At 41.8% G+C, this 23,235-nt stretch overlaps 2 protein-coding genes across 3 annotated transcripts in view; both read left to right on the forward strand.

The window, feature by feature from the left end:
- Positions 1-9,672, forward strand: part of adgra2 (adhesion G protein-coupled receptor A2) — a 39,190-nt gene extending 29,518 nt beyond the window's left edge. The window contains exons 5-19 of the mRNA XM_067606477.1: positions 51-122; positions 690-853; positions 1,237-1,450; positions 1,596-1,760; positions 1,840-2,038; positions 2,145-2,294; positions 2,388-2,549; positions 2,867-3,067; positions 3,186-3,375; positions 4,003-4,211; positions 4,305-4,432; positions 4,523-4,646; positions 4,728-4,876; positions 5,638-5,727; positions 5,881-9,672. Coding sequence (XP_067462578.1) covers positions 51-122; positions 690-853; positions 1,237-1,450; positions 1,596-1,760; positions 1,840-2,038; positions 2,145-2,294; positions 2,388-2,549; positions 2,867-3,067; positions 3,186-3,375; positions 4,003-4,211; positions 4,305-4,432; positions 4,523-4,646; positions 4,728-4,876; positions 5,638-5,727; positions 5,881-7,300 — 3,637 coding nt within the window. The 3' untranslated portion in view covers positions 7,301-9,672. The remainder of the gene's footprint in view (positions 1-50; positions 123-689; positions 854-1,236; positions 1,451-1,595; positions 1,761-1,839; positions 2,039-2,144; positions 2,295-2,387; positions 2,550-2,866; positions 3,068-3,185; positions 3,376-4,002; positions 4,212-4,304; positions 4,433-4,522; positions 4,647-4,727; positions 4,877-5,637; positions 5,728-5,880) is intronic.
- Positions 9,673-9,936: 264 nt separating this feature from the next.
- On the forward strand, positions 9,937-22,818 carry rab11fip1a (RAB11 family interacting protein 1 (class I) a). Of its 2 annotated transcripts, XM_067606488.1 has the most exons (6): positions 9,937-10,681; positions 15,628-16,067; positions 16,214-17,192; positions 18,515-20,251; positions 20,601-20,706; positions 21,185-22,818. In XM_067606488.1, the coding sequence occupies exons 1-6, from the start codon at positions 10,332-10,334 to the stop codon at positions 21,386-21,388; spliced, it is 3,816 nt and encodes a 1,271-aa protein (XP_067462589.1). In that variant the 5' UTR covers positions 9,937-10,331; the 3' UTR covers positions 21,389-22,818. The 2 variants fall into 2 exon arrangements, with proteins under 2 accessions (XP_067462589.1, XP_067462598.1); XM_067606497.1 differs by lacking the exon at positions 18,515-20,251.
- Positions 22,819-23,235: the final 417 nt, after the last annotated feature.

A 23,235-nucleotide genomic window follows, 5' to 3' on the forward strand; every position in this document is an offset into this window, starting at 1 on the left:
TGGGGAAGCTATCAAGTTAACATATTCATATGTAATTTGTGTACTGCTAGGAACCTCTCTGGCAACATCATATCGACCATGGATCCAGGAGTTTTTCAGGAGCTGCCGTCCCTCAAGCTAGTGTGAGTGTTAGAGACGCTCTGCACTCCAGACGTTCGGTCTCACGGCATACCATTCCATATCTGAATAAAACAATACATGTTCCAGACAGAGATAAGATTCAGAGTTCAAGGGTTTGCAGTCATTTTCAATTACTTCAAGACTGTACAAATACTAAAATAAGCAATGAAAATTTATTTGGTATGCATTTATTTGAATTTGGATGTTTTTCATCTATGTAGGATTTGTAGATTAAAGTTAGGCTATCATAAATTATAAATCAGAAGACAATTCTGTTTAAATTACAGATGTGAACCAACTTTTGCTTGTTTTCACAGTCCTTGCATAAAACTGTCAGTTAATTAAGTGAAAACAATAAATCTGTAATATGTGAACAAATATAGTGTTAGGGAGGCTGTAATTCAACATTGGGTATCACAAGTATTTTTTTTTTTGTCACGTACAGGTATGATATGTTGATCCAATAATGTGCAAGTAAGCATAATACTGTGTCTGAACTAGGTGTAGTGAAAGTGCACATCCAACTCCTGCTATCTTCCCTGATAAATGACCATGACTTCTCTCACCAGGAATTTCAATTCAGAATACCTGTCCTGTGACTGTGGCTTGCGCTGGGTCCCGGGCTTCTTTCGCGGCAGTTCAGCCCGATTGGGGGACGAAACCCTGTGTGCCTACCCGAGCAACCTGAGGGGAAAGCCCCTGCGTGGACTAAGGGAAAGCCAGCTGAGCTGTGGTGAGGTCTTTGCTAGAATGAGGCGGTTCACCGCTCTATTTCAGAAAACACCGGCTTGTGAATGACAATGAGTATGCGCTCTTAATAGCACTCAAGATTGTCCCAGTATTTTTTAAGGATTAGCAGACCAAATGGGAAGCAAAAAATCTACTCCAGCAGCTCAACAGGGACATACTTCTAAAAGTATCACTGGGCTGTGTTGACATCTAATCCTGTGGGTTGCATTTATTTGCTGCTGTCTGCATCCAATCTGCTCTAGAACAGCAAACTCATAATAGCTTCTGTGGAAACATTTAGCTGAGGTTGAAGTAATGAGAGAGCTGCAGAAATAATTGAGAGTGATGTGTAACGGGCACATCTGCGTCTTTCCCAATGTCACTCAGATGGTCCTCTGGAGCTGCACACCCTGTCGCTGCTGCCGTCCCAGCGTCAGGTAGTCTTCAAAGGCGATCGGCTGCCCTTCCACTGCACTGCTGCCTTGGTGGACAAAATCACTACCTTGCACTGGCGCCACAATGGTCAGCTGGTGACCTCTGACCCAGAGATGGGTGTCCAGCTGGAGGACAGCGTGCCGCATGACTGCACCTTCATCACCAGGTGCAGAAACTAGAAATATTCAGGCAGATGGCAAAACGTGTTGACAGAATTGATACACTTAAAGAATAATGCTCAACCAGTTCAGACACACATTGTATTTAGTGATAATGTGTAATAATGCACTTTCTATATCCCCTCTTTCCAGTGAGCTTATTCTGTTCAATGTACATGTGGAGGCCAGTGGAGAGTGGGAGTGTGTGGTTTCTACTGGGCGGGGAAACACATCTCGCAGTGTTGAAATAGTGGTGCTGGAGAACAGTGCCTCCTTCTGTCCAGAGGATAAAGTTGTCAACAACCGGGGGGAGTTCAGGTCAGTTACAGTTACATTGATTATTACTACATACCTAAAAAATATAGTGTTCTCATTTTTCTCTGGTGTTAAACCACAGGTGGCCAAGAACTTTGGCAGGCATCACCTCCCATCAGTACTGCCTGCAGCTGCGTTACCCTTCCCTGTCTATGGAGGGGGGTATGGAGCAGAAAAAAGCCTCTCGTTACTGTGACCGTTCTGGAAAGTGGGAGGAAGGCGACTATTCAAACTGTCACTACACCAATGGCATCACCCGTGTCCTACATACCTTCATTCTGGTCAGTACTAGGTTTGCTGGATGGTTCCTGTTCAGTAAACACTAGATACAGTAGATTTAGTATCATGACCCCACACCTTGTTCATTCATTTGCTCTTCCATTGCAGAGGCCTATCAATACATCAAATGCCGTCACTGTGGCACATCAGGTACACACATACACCTTGGAGGCTGCAGGCTTCACCGACTCAGTGGATGTGCTTTATGTTGCACAAATGATGGAGAAGTTTATGGAATATGTCAGACAGCTGAGAGAGGTGAGCAAAATGCCTATATACACGTAAGTGTGGTCAATGTTGGTTTCTTGCTGTATAGATCCCCTTACTGTTGCATTTCTGCATGTGTTACAGTTGTCTGTGGTGTTGGTAGAGATGGGCAGCAACCTGATGCAGGTGGACGACCAGATCCTCACTCTTGCCCAGAGAGAGAAGAGAGCCTGCAGTTCCATTGTCTTCTCTTTGGAGACTCTGGCCTGGCTTCAGCTACACAGCCATGCTCAAGACTTCTCTATGGTAGGGACTATCAACTAAAGTGATCATTATAAACTTTTTAAACAGAGCAAGTACAGTTTCTGAATAGTATTCTAGCATTCAATAGACAAACATTTCACCAGGAATATAGGAACCAAGGTGTACAGGTTTGCATTTTCAATTACATTTTCACAGTGATTATGCCTAAAAAACTCAACGGTACAATAGGAAGTCTGAAAAAATGTGCTTTCAAAATATAAATCCAGATGATTTTGTTTTTATATTCTCCAAACCTGGATGATTGAGATGAATCTACACAGACAATACTCTTTACCCTTATTTCCCTATTATTTGTACAGGTGTCTAGGAACATTGTGATGGAGGCCCATTTAATTCGACCAGCCCACTTCACTGGTATAACCTGCACTGCATATCAGCGTCGTGAGGTCTTAACAAACAGTCTTGGAATGGAAATGCAGGAGTCTGCCCATGAACAACAGCTTCGTTTTCGCTGCAGCACTGGCTCGCATAACACCTCTCTGAACAATTTCACCTCACAGGTGAGATGTGAGCACCTTACTGTACCTGCATTCATAAATATTAAGGTGTACTGATGGATTTCAACATTAAATACAGACTTTGTGACATGACGTGTCTTGTTTTTCTCTCTTTCTCCAGAATTTAGTAGCCCTGGCCTCTGTGACTCTCCCTGCTAATCTGTTTCCTCCTGATGCTCCTGCAGACTGTAAGCTGCAGTTTGTAGTCTTTAGGACAGGCAGCTTTTTTCCACTGTCTGGGAACTCAAGCAACACTGGGGAACATTCTCGTAGACGTAGTGTGAACACTCCTGTCATCTTTGTAGGCCTAGGTAAGGAAACGTCTCAGCCTATTTAGTGTAATCCACTTAGATGCAATATTTTCCTGCCTTTAAAGGAAAAATACACTCTAAAACACTTTAAAAAATATACTTTGCATTTCTGGGCCTTTTTTCATTCTTGTTCTTGTTGATAGCCTTGTGACATAGATCTATATCATCAACAATAAAAGTTTTTTTAAGGGTCTTGGTAATACTCACCATTTTGTATTGATTTTCAACTATTTGAATGTAGGGAGACATCTGTTGTACAAGAAGCACTTCCTCTACCAACGTGGTTACATTTTTGCATATTTGTCAGTGGTACAGTGTACAGCAAAAAAAAAAAAAAACCAACAACTCAGTTTGCACAGCACTGTGTTTTGTCCAGTCACTGTTTCCTGACCTTGGCAAACTGCTATGCTTAGCTCTTCCTCCTACGTATAAAGAGCACAGAGAATCCCAGTCTCTGTGGGATGTTGAGAGTCATTCTGGGAATCGAAACTCATCAGTCAATATAAAAGAACATGTGACAGGCCGAAGGAACGTGGAATGCTGTTGGGAAACACAAATGGACTTTACAATAAACAACTCAGTCACCGGTACAGTTTGTTTTAAAAATTTCCCTCCTCTCTGTGACAGACGGCTGCAGCATGTCGAACCACTCAGAACCCATCTGGGTGTCACTTCGCCACTTATCACCTGGCACTGATGCCATGGCAGCCCAATGGAGCCTGAAGGCACTGGACAAGCAGGGAGGCTGGAGCCAGGAGGGCTGTCAACTGGTCCACAGTGACAGCAGCACCTCCACGATGCGCTGCTCTCTGCTTAGCAACTATGCAGTGCTGCAGGTAGGATGGCCAAGTTTACTTAATGCACCATCAGAATCACCGAGGCTCATTGAGACTTTAATTTAATGCCATTTTTTTTATTTAATACTATAGGAGGTGCCAGACTTCCCCAACTCTACAACCATCTCTGTGAGGGTGCTCCACCCTGTGGTATATGCCTGTACTGCAGTGCTCCTCCTTTGCCTCTTCACCATCATCATCACACACATACTTCACCACAGGTACTCCTCACATGTGCAAGTGCATATACAAGCTGCCATTTGTTATTATTTGCTTCATTATTTCCACTATTTTACTCATTATCCCAACAGTTCCATTCACATATCAAGAAAAAGCTGGCACACATTACTGAATACCTGCTTCCATATCGCCATGACAACGGCCATCTACGCAGGAGGCATAAGCTTAACCAGCTACCCAGTCGTTTGTCAAGCTGTAAGTCGTAACTTTACACAGTCACTTTACTTTGATTCATGGCATGTAAGGTTGATGTGTGATCTGTCTGATATGCGACAGGTGGGAATTGCACTGCACTACTCCTCGCTGTCAACTCTGCTGTGGATCGGAGTCAGTGCCAGGGTCATCTACAAAGAGGCTGTGTGGAGAATGCCTCGGCAGCCGGAGGGAGAGTCACCTGTTCCACCTACTCAGCGACCTATGCTCAGGTCAGTGATTACATCAGAGAAAGCTACAACACATCTTCACCCACTTCCTGTACCATGAGATTGTTGTTTGCTGTCAATACGGTTTATGTTTTAGACAGATGCGGGAGTTCTTGTGCTCGGCCACCCGAGCTGTGCACCGTCAAAGGGGGTCATTGTGCCCAACAACCATAGTCCCTCTGTTTTTATGAAACTTTGGAGAGACATGACAGAGTATTGCTGTACAGAAAAAAAATCTATAAGCGCAGATGGACCCAGAGTGGGGGAGGGGAGGAATGTATGAAACCAGCATAACAGGAGCAAAGGAGGTCGTCGTAAATCTTAGCATGGTGATTCGGGGGGTGCGCTGTCTTTCCAAATATTCCCTTCTGTTTCTCCTCCCTCTTGCCTGGCCTTGCCCCTGTGATCCTAGAACTGCGATCATACATTTTGCTGCTGACCTTGCTGGCCCTCCAGCCACCCTTTTATTGCCCACTCGGCCACATGGGATTAGGCCACAATAAATCACAGACTTCTGGAGCCCAAATGGACCCTTGTAACACTCTGCCCACTATGAGAATGAAGGATCACACAGCTCAGTTCAGATTATAGACAGCCAGAGACATAAAAACACAAAAAGGAAAATGACACCGACATGCACACTTGAAAAACAACGTTGCAGCCAAAGGTCATACAGCATCCTGTGGCACAAACAAGAACTGCTCTTCATATCTAAAATTGCAGCTGGGAACTTGTGTTTGATGTGTTTTTCTCTGTTATTCAAGGTTCTATTTGATAGCTGGTGGAGTTCCTCTTATCATTTGTGGGATCACTGCAGCTGTCAATGTCAGCAACTACGGAGACAACAGCCCTTAGTGAGTACTTCTCTTTTTATCCTTGAGCCATTTGGCCCTTGACTTTGTGTTGTTTTGTTTGGTGCTGAAATGAATAATTCTGTGTGATATGTTGAATACACAGATGTCCTTGTTCTGCACTGACCCTCCTGACTTCTTTTCTTCCTCTCGCAGCTGCTGGCTGGTGTGGCGCCCCAGTCTGGGGTCTTTCTTTGTCCCGGCTGGCCTGGTGGTGTTGGTGACCTGGATCTATTTCCTGTGCACTGTGTTTCGCCTGAGGCACCGTGTGGCCAAAGAATGCACAGGAACCACCTTGTCCTCTCCTGTGACTGAGAGCCAGCCTGCACTGGCTGGAAGCACTAGCCTTCTCTCCACAGATTCAGTGGTGGGCCCTATAAACCCTGTTGTGGCTCTAGAGGACCAGTACTCACTGAAGACACAGTTCTTGGTGCTGGTGGCCACCCACTTCCTATTTGTGGTTCTGTGGTGTTGTGGAGCCATGGCAATGTGGCTGACAGGACACACTAGCTTGTTGTTTAGCTGTCTCTATGGGATGGCTGCCACAGTTCTGGGGGTGTTTCTGGTGGTGCACCACTGCTTCCGACGTCTGGATGTGCAAGCCTCATGGCTGGCATGCTGCCCAGGCTATCGCCGCTCACATCCTATGTCTACTTACACACACACCTGCACTACTGTGAGTGGAGTACAGACCTCTGAGCAGGGATCCCAACTCTTCATCAACTGCCATCCACCTGGTGACTCACATAACTCCTCGTCAGCTAGGTCATCATCCACACCAAGTGGGATCAGTAGCGTGGGCCCGGGGCCCTGCAAGCTCACCAACCTGTTGCAGGTGGCACAAGATAATCCAAACAACACTTCACGTGCGCCTGCGGGTAACAACACTAGCACCAGTACTGACAACATCACCAAGCCAACAAACAATATTCTGCCCACCATTAACTCTGCGGCACCAGTGCATCCCCAGAGAAGGAAAGTGAGTAGCAGAACTAAACAAGGGAGCAGCCAATATCACCATCGGGGTGAGGGCAGAGGTCACTATCGTCTCAAAGCTCTAAGGACAGCTGGAGGTGGGGGCAGCCTTGGAGCTTTAGGTCCCACAGGTTTAGAGCACCTCAGTTCTTCACACACAGTTTATAAACAGGCCACGAGTGAGAATGGCAGTATCCATCACAGCCTCTCGGAGAGCCAGGCCAGCCCGCTGACGAATGGGAAGCGGGTGGGAGAGTCAGTGGCCACCAGCCCGTCAGAGGGAAGTGATGGGGGCAGCAGCGGGAGCCGCAAACCCTTCCCCTTGCTACCCTCAATGGCAAGCAGAGCAGCCATGCACGGTGCCCAGAGACGATGTGCCAGCAGAGACAATTTGAAACTGGCGGCTGCTGCAGAGCGAGAAGCTAAGCGCTGCTCCTACCCTTTGAACAGTGTCACCACCACTACGCCGGGGGCCGCTGCCCCGAATGGCACCCTGAAAAACTCAGTGCTAGAGCTGGAGCAGGACATGAGTGGCACAGACCAATCTCAAAGCTCTGTTGGAATGAAGAGCAGTTTGTGGAAGAGCGAAACCACAGTGTAACCTATACTTATACATGAACTTCTATGCATGACCTTAACAGACTCTTTAATGATTGGGTTATGTTTTAATGGTCTTTTGATTATAATAATTATATAATTTAAGATATAAAATCATGAAGGCATCCAGGACCCTAAACTGGTACTTTTGCCTTTGTAGCATTGTAAGAGTTTGCTGTGAAATGGTAAAAAAAATAAGAAGGCATTTGTCATTTTCAAAAAATAAGATACTCATTCATTTTATCCATTTCACAAAAAAATGCGCAAGAATGCTCTGAAATTGGCATATGATGTTGATTTTGGATGTCTAATGAAAGCTTTATTGTTTTAGTTGTGATTTTTCTATGCATATCAACTATAGCATGAAATGGAAGGCAAGATTGTCCTTTTCCAAAGTACAGCTATATGCATTTAATCTGTGGACAACCTTTCACCCTTATGTTTGCTTCAAGTAATTGTTTGCGTGTGCTCATGTGCATTTGTATGTTCTTCGTGTGTGTGTGTGTGTGTGTGTGTGTGTGTGTGTGTGTGTGTGTGTGTGTGTGTGTGTGTGTGCATGAGTGTGGGTGCACAGAATCTCTGAGTGAATTAAAAAAAAAGCTATGCGAGACTTTTGAATATATGGTGAAAATGTTTCATTTTTATTTCTATGTATTCCCCTCGGCACTGACACAGAGCTCTTCATGTCTAATAAAAACATAAGGAATAAAAATCAGGGGGAAATAATTAGCTTTTACATACGCAGTAACTTGTAGTGTTCAATCACTTTTCACTTCCAGAGGACTTATTCTGGTCTAATGCAAGAATGACTGCCCCCTCCTGGATGGCAGAGCAACATTTCAGTCTGGGAGGGATTAGAAATGTGAGGCTTACTTTTAAGTAAATCTTCTCACTATGATTTTAAAAGTATTAGTATGAAAAATCTCTCAACAGTGTTCACAGAGCACCAGTTTTGATCCACTTATCTCATATCAGGGTCCTGACCAACAGCACTGCGTGAAGATAAGCTTTTTAAATCAATTAATTTCGATTGTTGTCTTCAAATTTTAGTAGACTAACATAGACTTAAGCCATACTTCTTCTTTTTTTCTTTTTACTTGTCAGTTTAGTACATCTGCAATTCAGGAAATTGCATTTGCAGGAAATAGTGTTTCTACTATGCAGCTTATTATCACATCTTTTGTCCATTGTTCTTTGGAAGGAAGTCTTATTGAAATTCAGAAAACCGCATACTGTATGTCACTCTTAAGCGTTCTCGTATAGTCAGTTTATTGTGCATATTATTACATATTGTGCAATATGAGCTTTTGATCAAACCTCAGCAAAATAGTATTAATGTAAAACATGAAAATTATCCTATATTCCATGTGTCCCGGACTTTTACTGAACTGAACTTCTCATGAAAAACATAATATGAGCATTAATATAGACATTTCTTATTCATAATTCAGTATGAATTTCAATATCATCATGTGCAGGTACTTCATGCCTGTGCTGTAGAGACACTTTAGACACTTTCTTATGGCTGTGGCTGAGTTACATAGGCCTAATCTTGACTGTACGTCGTATCAGTAATGATTTTGTTAACAATTTCCAAATTGTTGGCGAACCAAATATTTATTTAAACATTATAAAACACTTTTTGGAAAATTATGCTAATTCCTTTATGGATGATTTTTCCTAATGTGTGCCAAAATGCCTGCTACACAGTATGTTCATGAAGTATGAAGCATTTGGCAATCACTTTTTAAATTATTCAAATTTCTAATTATCTATTACTGAATGTTAAATTCTGATGAATGTCTGAGGCTTTTTTACCTACCAAAACATTCAGTCTTGTGAAGTGTACTCTATTTTGAATATTACACAAGCCTGCAAGAACCCATGCAACTGTGAAATGGTGAAATATTTTGTTCTTTATTTTATACTACAGTACTGATCAACTACGTATTTTGCCTGAAATCAACCTCAGTATCTTGATGAAATCCTGGTGGCCAGACCCAGCCATAGATAATAAGATGTCAGTGAGTGATAGAAGATTCAACAATTTCATCCTACTTAGTTCTGGACTACTTTGGGCATTTGTGGGTTCACATTTAGACCATCTGACATAATTTGATCAGCCATAACCTGAATGTACTGCTCTTAAGCTCCTTCAAACAAACAACACTACACACTTGGAATCTTAGGGGATCAGTTTTCATGTGCCAAACTCTCCTTTAAATAAGAAAATGGGCAATTTTTACATGTGTAGATACAGGCCTGCTCATGTTTTACTCTCATTTTGGAAACCTGTTTTTACTTAAGTAATATATTTCTAAGAAACCTCAGACTCTGCCTTACAATTTCAGATCCAAAATAAAGAGAGAACAATTATTTGTCTGGTCATCTTCTGTCCTTTATATGGTAAATGAGCGTCACTGGACTGAGTTCAGTGTTCATTTGTCTCCTATTGAACGTCTCTGTGGATTTTGTGAAGAAAAACTGACTCCTGATCAGTGGTTGATATTGCTGATTAACGGTCCGCGATGTCTCAACGCCCGCCTCCTCCACTGTCCAATCACTGACTGAGTTCAGATACTGACAGATATATTAGCCAATCAGACGACAGTATGTAGAATATGGGTGGGAACCCGTAAACATCGGGGAAGTGGACTGTTAAACTTATCGGAGGCAAAGGAAGGGAATTGTTTTCATGGAAGCCTCTTAAAGGAATTAGTCGCACCGCAGGGATGTCTTGATAGCACTACACAGGCTAATACTAGCGTTAAATTGGCTAACCAAGTGTTCACTCCACACAAGTGCTGTCAGAGGTTTAGATATAGCGTTACGAAGAGGAGGGAGAAGTATTACGCCATCAACCCGAGCTTCCTGAACTTGAAGTCAAGCTAGGCAACCAAAACCTATAACCGCAGCGGACGCCGAAGGTGAAAAAACAGACCACGAAAAGGTTAACCGACCCCCAGACTTTGTACGTCTACAGTCACAAGACAGTTCGGAGTAACTTTTGGTGAAGCTTAACCGGACTTGTCGCGATGTCTCTGGCCGACCAGAGCCAGCAGTGGTTCCCCACCAGCGTACAGGTAACGGTGCATCAGGCTCGGAGCCTGCGCGTCAAGGGTAAGAATGGCACCAACGACGCCTATGCCATCATCCAGGTGGCCAAAGATAAGTTTTCTACCTCTGTGGCGGAGAAATGTGTCGCTCCAGTGTGGAAAGAGGAGGCTTCGTTTGACCTACCGCTCTTCCACCCGGGCAACGCTGAACGCTGCACCCTTTATGTCATAGTGATGCATCGTTCCCAGGTGGGACTCGACAAATTCTTGGGGCAAGCTGTGATAAACCTACTGGATCAGCACGACAACAAGTCTCGCAAGAAGACAGAGTAAGTGGCTGCTGTGGGCCTTCACTGTTTTATAATTAATAGCATTTAAAGCCTGTTAGACACACCACCTCAAATAAAGCTGAACATTCATTTTGGTGTGAAGTGGAGCTTCATCTGGGTGGGATGTCACTGGTAGTATCAAAGGGGGTTACACAAAGATATCCACCAGTTCATACAAAATAAGTATGAAGTTTTCTTCATCAAGCTCAACTTATACCTTAATCTAAATTGACTGACAGTACATCACTCTCATCCTTCAACAGGGCTGTGCCATATGACGATATATATCATGTGATGATAGAAAAGCGTTTATCGTTTCATATTACGCTCTATTGTTTATTTGGTTGTGTGGCAAATCACACTGTCCATCTTTTGCATGGATTACATTAATAAGTTACTCTTCCTGGCTTCTTACTCGCAAAGCTGTTATTGTACCAGAAACTATTTATTCATTGAATTTACAGAAAATATGCTATATCGTGATATGTGTCGTTATCAGGATATGAGATTTTGGTCAGCCCTATCCATCAATATGTATGAATGACTGAAATCTGCAAATAAATATGTGTGTAATCAAACACTCCCCCCTGGCTTATGCTTATATTAGTTTCCCTAAATTATTTTGAGCCAACACTGACAGCCTTTTAAGAGTGGTTGTATCCAAACAGACTTAAAAGGAGCAATTACCGTCAAAGTGATCCAAATGTTATCTTGACTGGGTCGCCCAAATACTTGAAACAGGTTTGAATCATTTAATCAAATTCAAATTCAAAGGGTTTGACATGAAGGTTTCAAGAACAATGTTGACAAAGCAGGTGAAATTTGTCAAAATATTTGGAACGCACACAATAATAGTCATATGAACATTACACAATATTAAGATTGAGGATTCATTATATAAAGTATATCCTATACACTGTAGTGTCTTTGTTTTGTTTTGCAGGCAGCTAATGACTTTGGCTTGTTCTACCTGTTTGTTCTTTTAACTGCACCTTACCTCTTATGTAACACAGTATCAGAGGTGCCCTATCTTACATGTTTGAACATGTTCCTGTGTCAATAAACATTGTTTTTATTAACACAGTAATCCAATGGTGATTTGGATATTTCTCAAAATATGAACCATTTGATCCATTCCTTGAACTCATGCAGTGGTTAAATCGCGTTAATCGTCATGTAGTTTAACCTAACATTGCCATTTTATCTTTGAGATTTGGAATCAGTAAAAACAACATGAAGTTTTAGCATTCACTAGAAAGACAAATAAAATCTCTATATATGTTTGTAGTAAGACAGATGAAAGACTGATGAAAATAACTGAGGGACACACGTCACACAATTCAAAGCGTACCTTTATGTTGTACAGTATGCATGAACTTTGAAACCAAATTGGCCTTTTGGAGAAGTATGGTAGCCTTTTGCATTGTCCAACTAATGGGGTCAAGTCTAGTTTCAGAGACAATTAGAAACACAAATGAATAATGCAGTCTTTTCATGACACTTTTTGTTAATATAGGTCAAATACAATGCACTTTAAATTGGTCACAAAATAAAGAAACAATCTATAAACCTTAAAACTCCCTCCCTCCTCTTACAAGTGTCTGAGAGGAAAAACATAAACTATGGAGCTGGTGAGAAAACAGTCCAAGATTATCTTTATCTCAGTCCTTTCCTTCTGTCTTCTATCTCTGTCGGACCAACCATGGAGACTTCTACTTTATAAGTTGGTGTGAAGTGAACTCCATCACTGCCAGCTATGATGACGGAAGCCTATGTGCAGGTCATTTTCTGACATTGCTGCTGTTGATCCTGCACATTCCTCAGGGCTATTTACTCCTATACTAAACGTCTTCTCTGATCACACCCAGATGCGTTACACGAGTCAGATGACATCTGTGGTTTGACGTAGCATGGGTGGAACGTGGGTGTAACAAGAGTCAAAATAAAACTTTGCATTAGTGTTGAATGATGACACACACACCCCGTGATGTAAGAGAAATTTAAAAATAAATGATGGTTTAATATAGACTCTGTCAACTGTACTGTCAAGTCTTTCTCTCCCCTTTAATTTTAAGAGCCTGAGTGAGTTGGCAGTTATCGCTCAAGCAAGGGCAGGCTTGATTCAGTGCCGCGATGACCTCATTCACTTGGTTATTGTACATTCATATCTGAAATGTTATCTTGTGTTTACTCAGGACACTTAGTGGCAAAGTTCAGTCCTTGCGTTCTCATTTCCAAGTCTGAAGTCTCTTCACTCTCCTTGTTTTATCTACTCCATCTGTCTTCTTTAAGACACAGTATGCAGGATGGGTATTAGATGTTGCTGTGTTCGCCTTGAAGCGTGTGGTGTTAGGTTTCTATCCTGCTCTCCCGTTGTGCTGATACTGTACAGGGTGTGACATTGAGTACTTTGTTCCCCTGCTGAAAGGAAGCTCTGCTGTTGCTCCTAATACAATACAGTGTTTCCCAGATGAAATGAGGATGTAGGGCCACTTTTTTTAAAATTTATCAGAGGTTGGGAGTTTAATGTTCAGTATATTATTCAGTACAGAGTGATTTAAAGTTTGGATTTGTCATCATCATTTAATCTGCTGCTTATTTACTTGATTACTAGGTTAATTGTTTGGTCCCTAAAATATCTGGAAAATTAAAACATTTTCACAGTCGAAATCTTCAAATTGCTTGTTCTGTCTGACCCATGGATCCAAGATATTCAGTTTACCATCACGTATGACAAAGAAAAGCAGCAAATCCTCACAATTCACAAGCTTGAACTAATAAATGTTTGTTCAGTGTTTGCTAATGTTTCAAAAATCACTTCAAAAAACTTCAAAATTTGTCAGCTAATCTTGTCAACTCCAAATATCTTGAAGCCGCAATGATATCAGATCAGTTCCAGTTGTTGCAGAGCTGGTTCTCTAGAGTCAGCTCCAGTCAGACACCTGAGCCACAATATTTATTTTGTAAACAAAGAGCAGATGAATATTTTAATATTTAATATTTCAGATTCTGACATTTATGTTTACCTAACACAAGAATCAAACCTGCTGACTGTGTCTGGTATATTTATTTTTAAAATTAGAAAAGCCTTGCAGTGCTGTTAAATATCAGAAAGTATTAAAACAACAATTTGGAGCAATGTATCTAGATTTTACTATTTTAAAGGCTGGATCCGCTCTAGCGTCCACTCATAGGATAAACATTAGCCCTCTCGTTAATCATTAGACATGGAAGAGAAGTGCCCTTGACAGTTAACAGAGGGAACTTGTCCAGCAGGACTGGTGAGAGCATGCATCAGGGGCACGGCTCAGTAATTCATGCAAACAATACAGAACATGAACACCCTGTAAGCCTGTTCATAATTGTAATAATGCATTGTCATTACAGTCAACTGAAACACATGCCCTGCTGCAGTTGACGTAGACAAGACACCCTGAAGGAACAGCAGGCAATTCCTTGACAAGCTTGATAAAGTGAGATCTGTCCGTCCTTGTGGTTAGTTAGCGATTGTTTGACTTGGCATGCTCCGTTTAGGGCTGGACATGAGGAATGTTTGAATTAGGCACAGTGTAACTTTAATTACATCACGTTTCAAGCCTCCCTGCATGCTTTGAACATCTTTGAGGAATGTTGGTTCACTCCCATGCTTGTTTCCTGACTGTTATCCCCAGAAGCCTGTCTGGATGCCTGCCTCATGACACTAAAGTAAATACTGGAGCAGTAAACTCCATGTGAACTGCAGATAATTGTCTGCTTAATGTTGTGTTTTTAAATTCAGTGACAGATATAATCCATATACCTCACTTTATCTGTTATAATGTTAGTTTGAACTGTATTGAACTGTACACGTTACTCTACAAAATGATCAAAGAGAAATTAACACCGTGACCTTAACTTTTGGTGAAGCAGTTGGAGGGCTCTGCTGTGGAACAATAGAGTTCAAAAGGGGAAAAGCTTACCATAATGGGCACTTCTGCTAAAGTAGTAGTGCGTCTAATAATAGCAAGTCTTTAATTATACAAGGAGAAAGCATCCATATGTAATGGTTCTAATTGCTTGTTTTGGCATGGTTTTAGAAAGGGCTGTCCAGAACACTCCTACCTTTCCTTTGTAGACAATAAGTGCTGATCCTGTTCAACAGAGAGGACATGGGGGGGGGGGGGGGGGGGGGTGAACAAAGCTGTAATTGTCATTGCTTATCTGTTGTTGGCATGGTATTCCCAGCAGGAAATGTAACAAGCTGTATGCCAGTTAATGACACCTATCAGTCTCAGGTCTAATGAGACGCAGCAGACAAAGTCAGAACTAGAATCAATCAATTATTTGTAGGGGATTTAATTGTGCTGCGTTTTTTATATACAACTTGCATTTAACTGTTTTTAACCCCTCCTGAAGTGCTGATGCATTTATTTAGTGCCGCCACCCCGTTAACAATTTTGTTTGATTAATTACTTACAACTTAATCAATTATCAGAATTGTGGTCGATCTTGGGGAATTTTTGTCCTTCAGCTAATCAGTTAGCTGAAAAGTAGTTTCAGCACTAAGCCTCAAAATGTCATTTTACACAGAGACAAGTTATTTTCCAATCTTCCATTTCCACTCTAATAAATAATTTCACCTGTTTTTGGTACTTGTTTCATACATTTTTTCTTGATACAAAGTCAGCCATTTGTCTTATTCTGTCTTGTTTGCTGAAACAGTGAAAAGTACACCAAGGACAAGTGGATGTACATGCCCTCATGTTGCCCTTTTTTCATCTTGCATCAAGAAAAATAAGTCTTAAGGGTTTAATAGTTACTATAAGAGAAACTTCCTGATAAGATGGAGGGTTATTGCAATGTACTAAGATTAATAAGATATCCAAGTTGAAATTCAAAAATGCCTGTCATTGATTATAAGGAAATTCCATCTTAAAAGTCTGATTTACTCTTTCTGTCATCTGCAGATGGTTCAAGCTGGTGGACAAGACTGGAAAGGAGGACAAGGCCAGAGGAGAAGTGCTAATAGATATTCAATTTATGCGAAACAACATGTCAGCTAGCATGTTTGACCTTTCTATGCAGGACAAACCACGCTCCCGCATCTCCAAGATAAAGGACAAAGTCCGTGGGAAGAAAAAGGATGGCTTCTCCGACTCTGCCTCAGCTATTGTCCCGTCTGTGAGCCAGGTCCTGACAGACAGCGATGGAGAGGCCGATTCAGTCTCACTTAATCAGACTCCAGGAGAGAAAAAAAAGAAATCTAAATTCAAAACCCTTTTTGCTCCCAAATCAAACTTGCAGAAGAATATGTCACAGTCCATGTCTACACTGGGGACTCTTCCTGAGAGGAACTCATCTCTCAGTGGCAGCCGCTCATCTGGTCTCAATGTAGACTCCCCTGAAGGTAACCTAACCTTTCTATACTCTGCGTTGAAGCTGTTTGTTTGTATGTCGACAGTTCTGTCTTTCTCATGCTCCACGGTGAAAGTTAAATAGTGGTGTTTTGCTTGTCAACAATGACATTATATTTCACTGTCTCTCCTCCCACAGTTAAGAAGAAATTCAAATTCCTGGGCCACAAGCGGACAGGCAGCTCTGACAGCAAGGTGTCTCAGGGTCCTTTCTCCCTACTGGGCCGCTCCAAGCAGAGCAACAGTGACCTGAACAGCCTGTGCATCAACGGCAGCCATGTGTATGCAGAGGACACAGAGCCCAAGAGTGGATCCACCCTCAGTCTGAACAGCTCAGGCCAAGGATCTGTGGAGGATGTCCGGAAACATTCCTCAGATATGTCTGCAGATTCTTTCAAAAACGTACCTGTGCCTTCCCACAGCCATGAGTCTTCAGACAGGGCTATACTGGAGCAACAGCGCCATCAAGAGGAGGAGGAGAGAAGGCAGGCAGAAGAAAGGCGCATAGCAGAGGTGAAGAGGCTGGAAGAAGAGGAGAAATACAGGGCAGAGGCCAAGAGACTGGAAGAAGAGGAGAAATACAGGGCAGAGGCCAAGAGACTGCAGGAGGAAAAGGAACGCATGTACAAAGAGGAGCAGGAGAGGAAGAGACGCTTCCTTGAGGATGAAGCAAGAAGGAAGAAACAGAGGGAGGAGGAGGAAGACAGGAAGAAACAAGAGGAAGAACGCCGGATGCTGGAAGCAACTGAGAATCAGCGGCTTGAGGAGGAGCGTCACAGACTGGAGGAGCAGAAACGACAGGAGGAGGCCTCCATGAGCGACAGGCTGACGTCTCTGTTTGGAATGATCCGAAAGAAGGAGGAGAAAAAGGAGGAGGTACAGGAAAATACCAAAGAGGAGCTACCCACAGCAGCTCCTCGCATTGAGTCAAAAGATCCCGATCAACCAATCTCCCACCACTCCACCAACCCGTTTGAGGAAGTTCCCCCCAGCTCAGATATTACAGTTAGCAGTAACGAAACCCCAGCTGATCATCTGAAATCTAACCGCAACCCACAAACCCCCTCTGCCATGGTCTTCCTCAACCGTACTGCAAAGGTGTCTGCAGTCAAACCCAGGTAGGCCTTCTTCTTATTTGGTTGTGTTATATAATCTCAAAAATGACTGTGCATTAATGTTATGTAATAATGTTAGTATTATTTCAGTGTTGTGACACAGGGCAATGCTGTCGGTTGCTTGTAGGCACACTATTCTTTGACTTGCTTTACTGGAATTTGAATACTACTTTCAATAGGCCTGCAAGTGGACTTGCACATACTGTCGCATTTCAGTGTGTGTGCTTACTAAGTCACCAAAAAAGGCAAAACACAAATTTCACAGCAAAAAGATGTTTTATTTTTCCTCAACTTTGATGTCCAGGCAGCAGTAAAAGGCAGACTTAGAAATGTACGTGACTGTTAAGGAGCATCAAGATGATTAATGAGTTTCACCCTACACCATCTCTGTCAACAATGAAACTCCACAGTTTCACAGCTTTCTGTCCTGTTACTGTTCACTTTGACCAAACCTTGTGACTGTCTTGAATTACTAAAACTTGGAATTGCATCTGACACTTGACGGACCCGTTTGACCAGCTTGGTCTCCACACTGATGAGAATCTGGGTGTGTCTTATGTGTGTGAGGACGTTGTGGAACAGGTTGTGGACTGAACAGAGCTCATAAGGAGTGAGTTAGACACGGTGTGACTTCCTATGTGGACGTCTTTAGTGCTTGGGTTCTCTTTTTGATTTTTTAGAGTTGTTTTTTTGTGTTTTTTTTTATATTTGGATCATCATGGTAAGGTGGTTTTGCTTGGTATTAATGCTACACTAGTCTTTTCTTTCAAGTGTGTTTGCTAGATGGTAGCCCAGGTAGCTTAAGTTGTTGTTATTCATTTGGGATATTTTGTTAAAATTAGATGTCAGGTTGGCAACCTACTATAATCTAAGAAGTTGAATTAAAGCAGAAATGTCACACTGTCTTTTTTATCTTGGAAAGTACATTTCTCAATGTAAACAAGTCTCTACTAAAAATAGAAACATTAACAGCGAGACATGTGATCAGAGGTTGTGCTTTTAGGTTGCACAATGACATCAAATGGTGGACCATTTATGAACAATGTCAGCCTTCTCTAGTGCATCACTGTGATACAATGAATTTTGTTGTCACAGGTCACACATTATTCTCAGTATTTTAAGATTTAGCAAAGTGGTTAAGTTTGGTAAATTTTGAACAATCTCAGAGCTGCATTATGTGAGGTTTGAGTTGTGAATTTTTTGACAAATTTGTTGATCTGAGAGATGTTAGTTAAATTGGTGGCGGGTTGTACATTGGTGGAAGTCAGTTTGGGTAAATTGATGGTCTCACTGACCTGTAGGCCTTTGTTTTCACTCCTTGGCAGATTGGCTCAATCTCTGACGTCTGAACCCACTGACTCACTAACCCCCCGTCAGCAGTGTCCCTCCCCAGCCACCCCTGAATCCACCCTCTCTAGTGTCCCATCTGAATCCCCTGATACTTTCTCCAACCTTCACTCGTCTCTGGCTCCACCAAATATTAGTCAAAGTCCATCTGGTTCTCCTCGTGGCAGCATAGAGAATCTGTCATCTGTGGGATCTTCCACCACCATGGCTGATAAGAAAAGAAGAGCCCCCCTCCCACCCTTGAATCCTGTACATGAGACCCAGACAGGAGGAAACTACATACCTGTCAGAGAGATCAGTAACCCTGGATATGTTGAGGCAGATGTGTCGCAGCGAGGCAAAAAAGTCTCTCTACCGCTCCCTGATTATGAAACCCTCTTCCCCCAGAAGAGACATGGAGTACAGGGGCAAACGCGATGGGACCATATAATTGCTGATATCAATCAGAGACATCGGGACACTCCACCTGAATTTCTGGGTCCAGAGATGAGTGTGGATGGCCCAGAGGAGCATGAACCCAGTCTTCAGTCTTCACTTCCACAAGAGAGGCATCATCAAACACAACCTCAGGAAGCCAAACCTGTGTCGTCAAAAAAAGTAGCGGCCCCAGCTCCCCCTAAACCAGTGGTTTCTCCACAACCTAGATCAGTATCAGACTCCAGTCAAAGACAAAACCAAAACATGGCACATGCTCAGAAGTCTCTCATGAGCCCCAATCCCTCTGCAGCCCCAGGACATGTAAATACTGACACATTAAGCAGAGGAAATCTCTCAGAGATTTCCAGGAATGGAGCAAAGAAGGCGTTGCAACCACCCCCTGCAGCAACACATGCACCCAGACCAACCAGCCAAATGGATTGGGATACAGCACCAACAGATGACCAAATAAAAGTGCCAGTCGCCATGAACAAAGAAGCTCCCACAGCCAAACCCAGGCAAAGGGTTAGTGGCAAAGAGCCAGTAGAGCAAGGAGAATCTGCTGTCACAAAAATGAGCAACACGTACAAAAATGGTGGAAAGGCAAAGGAGAACTTTACTGAGTTTGACCCATTCCCCAACACTGAGCTTCTTTCCAAAGACCCGTGGGCACAAGTGAGCCAGAACCAAGAAGCAGATGACCTTTTTACCGGCAGGGTACGGAAAGAGCAGAAACCAGAAGATCGCGGATTGACAACAGGTGATCTTGATAACATCTTTAATCAAGAGAAACCAACAGATCCCTTCTCAAGTTTGAATGGCAGCAGTTCAAACAAACAAAACGAATACATGAAAAAAGATGATGATTCAAAGCAACTCAGTCCTGCTTTCCAAAGAAAAAATTCACAGAAGCGAAAACAGATTCTTCCTTCAATAACTCACTCAGAGAGAGCTTCCAAATCTCGACAAGAACCTGCATATCAAGAAGAAACAGCTGATCAAGGCCTCCCCGCAAGAGATGTTGCAAATGAGTTTGTCACACCAAAGCATCAAGGTGATGTGAAAACACAAAGCAACTTTTATGGCAGAGAGGATCCATTCGGAGCTGAGCCTTTTACTGCACCCTCTGCCTTTACTTCTTCAGAGCCCCTTCAGGTAGTTATGGAGGAACCAGTATCACAGGCAGGAGTTTTGTCTGGGGGAAAGACTCTTTTGCGAGCATGGGTCTCGCCCTCTGAGGTTCAGCCTGTCAGTGCTCAGAATAGCAATGGAGGTGGGCTAGCCTTAACTCCACGCAGGTGAGATTGAACAGGCTACTTACAAAGTATGCATTTGTGGACTGTTTATCTAGATTTGATTGTGGAATATGGCTGCTGATGTTGTATGGGGAAGCAAATAAGGTGTTGGGATTTACCTTGGGTGTCATTTTGAAAGCTTGCTATTTCTTGGTAACTTTTGCCAATTTGGATCACAGTGGAATGATTTGGAAAAAGTAGTTGAACCTTTTTCTCTGGTTTTATAGTATTTTTTTATTATTTTCTTTGAAGTTTCTTTCCCTGTTGTTGTTGTTGTTGTTGTTGTTCTTACTTGCTGTAACCTTATTATCTCTTTGAGGACTTTATTATAATGTGTGGAATTTCTTTACAGGCCTCATCCGGTGAAGCCCATGAGCGCAGCTGAAACCCAGCATCCAATCAGCACCCCTGCTGTGAAGGAGATAAAGGCCCACGATAGCACACCAGCGAAGATTAAGGTAATGTTGACATAAATTACATTCTTGGACCACAACACCTTAATAGATTTGACATTTCCCCCCACAGTAATTTATTTGGATTTTCCTGCAGGAGGAGACATTTAATAATGTCACTCTTCACCCTTTAACAAATACAGTTCAAAGGAATCTACAAGTTCTCCTTTTTCTAAGAATTGAAACGTGGGGTTCATGATAAAAAGAAATTCAATTATAACTGGCAGCTCCAAAGTGAATCATTTTTTACATCCGTATTCTTGTGCCAGTGAATTCAGAAAACGTTGTTAAACTTTGAGCTTGAAGGTTCTTTCTTGACATTGAACACAGCTGTTTGATGTATTTTTTCATTTTATGAAGCTTTCAGCCACATCTCATGGTCCTAAGCAGATGGAGTATGCTTGGTTGTCATGGAGATGGTTTTGACAACTTCGGTACGTAGTGTTTTAATTAGAGTGTATATACTTTGTTCACTTCTCTTCAGGTGGCAGACTCGGCGAAAAGTGGACCTTACACTCAGCTGACACAGGAAGAGTTGATCACACTGGTGGTGAAGCAGCAAACTGATCTGTCCAGGAAGGACGCTAAGATCGTTGAGCTCGAAGAGTACATAGACAACCTGCTGGTCCGCGTCATTGACGAGCAGCCCAGTATCCTGCAAGCCCTTAACGCTGCCAAGCCAGTGTAAGGTTAAGAGTGCTGGAGGAAGAGTCCTGCTTAAGGACCCAGTTATGTTTTTGTGTGTATGTTTGTACTGTTGTCACTGTGTAAGACTAAGAGCATATGCACTTTTTTTAGTTTCAATGTGGAGTTAGAGTCAAATTTGTTTTGGAATGCTGGAAAGTGTTTCTGAAGTTGTGATGGTGTGTGGTGAATCCTCAATAACAAGCAAGTAAATATCTTTATAAATGCAAATGAATGTATTTGTTTTGACACTAAGGTACTCGCATTTGCTTTAAAAAAAACTCGTTACATGATAATATGTTCAACATCTTGATTTATATATCATACTTAATGAAAGTTAGGTTGCTCTTTATTTAATATATCAATTATGCAAAGACAAACTGGCCTTTTTTACTCTACACTGGGATTTGTGTAATTTATTTATGTGTAAAGAATGATCACAAACATGCCGTTATACAATCATTCCAAATTCAGGCACCATCCTGAGGTAAGAATGTAATAATTCTCTCAAAAGGTAGTTTGTATATTTGCAATAAATTGTTAGTCATTTGCACTCCATCACTACAGGTCATAACTATAAGTTATGACCTCGATACCACATCAACTGAGGAAAGATTATTTACATAACAAGCACACATTGACTTCTCCCTCCACCACTGAAGTCTTATTTTTTATTTTTTGGCAAGCATGTATTTTTTTTTTCATCAGTCAGTTAACAACATTCCTCCCTTTTTTTTTTTACTCACCACAGTTGAATGTCAGCTTGTCTTCCAGTCCTCAAAAGATATTGTGCCTACTTTTGCTTTAAAGAGGTATTATTTAGAAAACCAGCAACGAATGACAGCAAGCAGCTACTATTTACTGTACATAGTTTTAATCACATAGTCGTTATGGGAGTTAATTCATTCATTTGGTTGTTATTTAGCCTGTGCACAAAGTTGGTTGAACTATTATGCAAGTAATACAGAATCAAACTATTCTAATAATAATGCAAGATTTTGGTCACTGTGATTTTTGTGTTTTATTTATAAAAATGATAATCAAAACTTAATCATCAGAGGAACAGTAGTAGCAGTCTCTGTCGTACACAGCTGGCCTTGTCTTTGTAATTGAACTACACTAATGAATGAACCTTGCATCTCTGCCTTTTATATGATAATATTATTTGATGTTACCGTGGAAATTATAGCAATATTAATCTTGAGAATGTATAGACCTGTGCCTTCAAAAACCTTTTTCATGGCTTTTATGTCTTGATTTGCTGGATGAATTGTTGTTCTGGGTGAGCGCTCAAAGAATGTGCAGAATGTACAGTCGGATGCATTAAGTGTTTGTAGGACATGAAAAACAATTCTACAGTGTAAAACTTCTGAAAGGAATAATGCTGAGAAAAATATGGTTTTATTTGAAATAAAGACACTACTTGTTGCACCAGATTGTATTTACTGTTTATATACATTTTTGAATGGAATAAAACATATAAATGTAATATTAATCGACATTGTTTACATCTTTTCTCATGACATTTTGCATGTCTACAACTATAGATCTAATTTATCTAAAGCTGTGGTCTTTATTATGCTTTATTCCCACTGACAGCAGGTCATTTTATGTAAGGTAAATGGAAAAAAATGAGTGACCCTCACATGATAGTTATATTCTTAAGACCAACAAGGATTAAAAAAGTGTAACCATGGAAACAGCATGTTTTATTGTACACAATAGCTGCCTTCCACACCAAGTGACAGTGCAGTTGAACATGTTTATTAATTTTGTCATCACTAAGGTAGCCATTCTTCTTCTCTCTCATGATTAAAACAATGAATAACAAGTAATTGAGGCTGTTAAAGT

The sequence above is a fragment of the Thunnus thynnus genome, chromosome 2, assembly GCF_963924715.1.
Source record: "Thunnus thynnus chromosome 2, fThuThy2.1, whole genome shotgun sequence".
In the NCBI taxonomy this organism is placed as follows: Eukaryota; Metazoa; Chordata; class Actinopteri; order Scombriformes; family Scombridae; genus Thunnus; species Thunnus thynnus.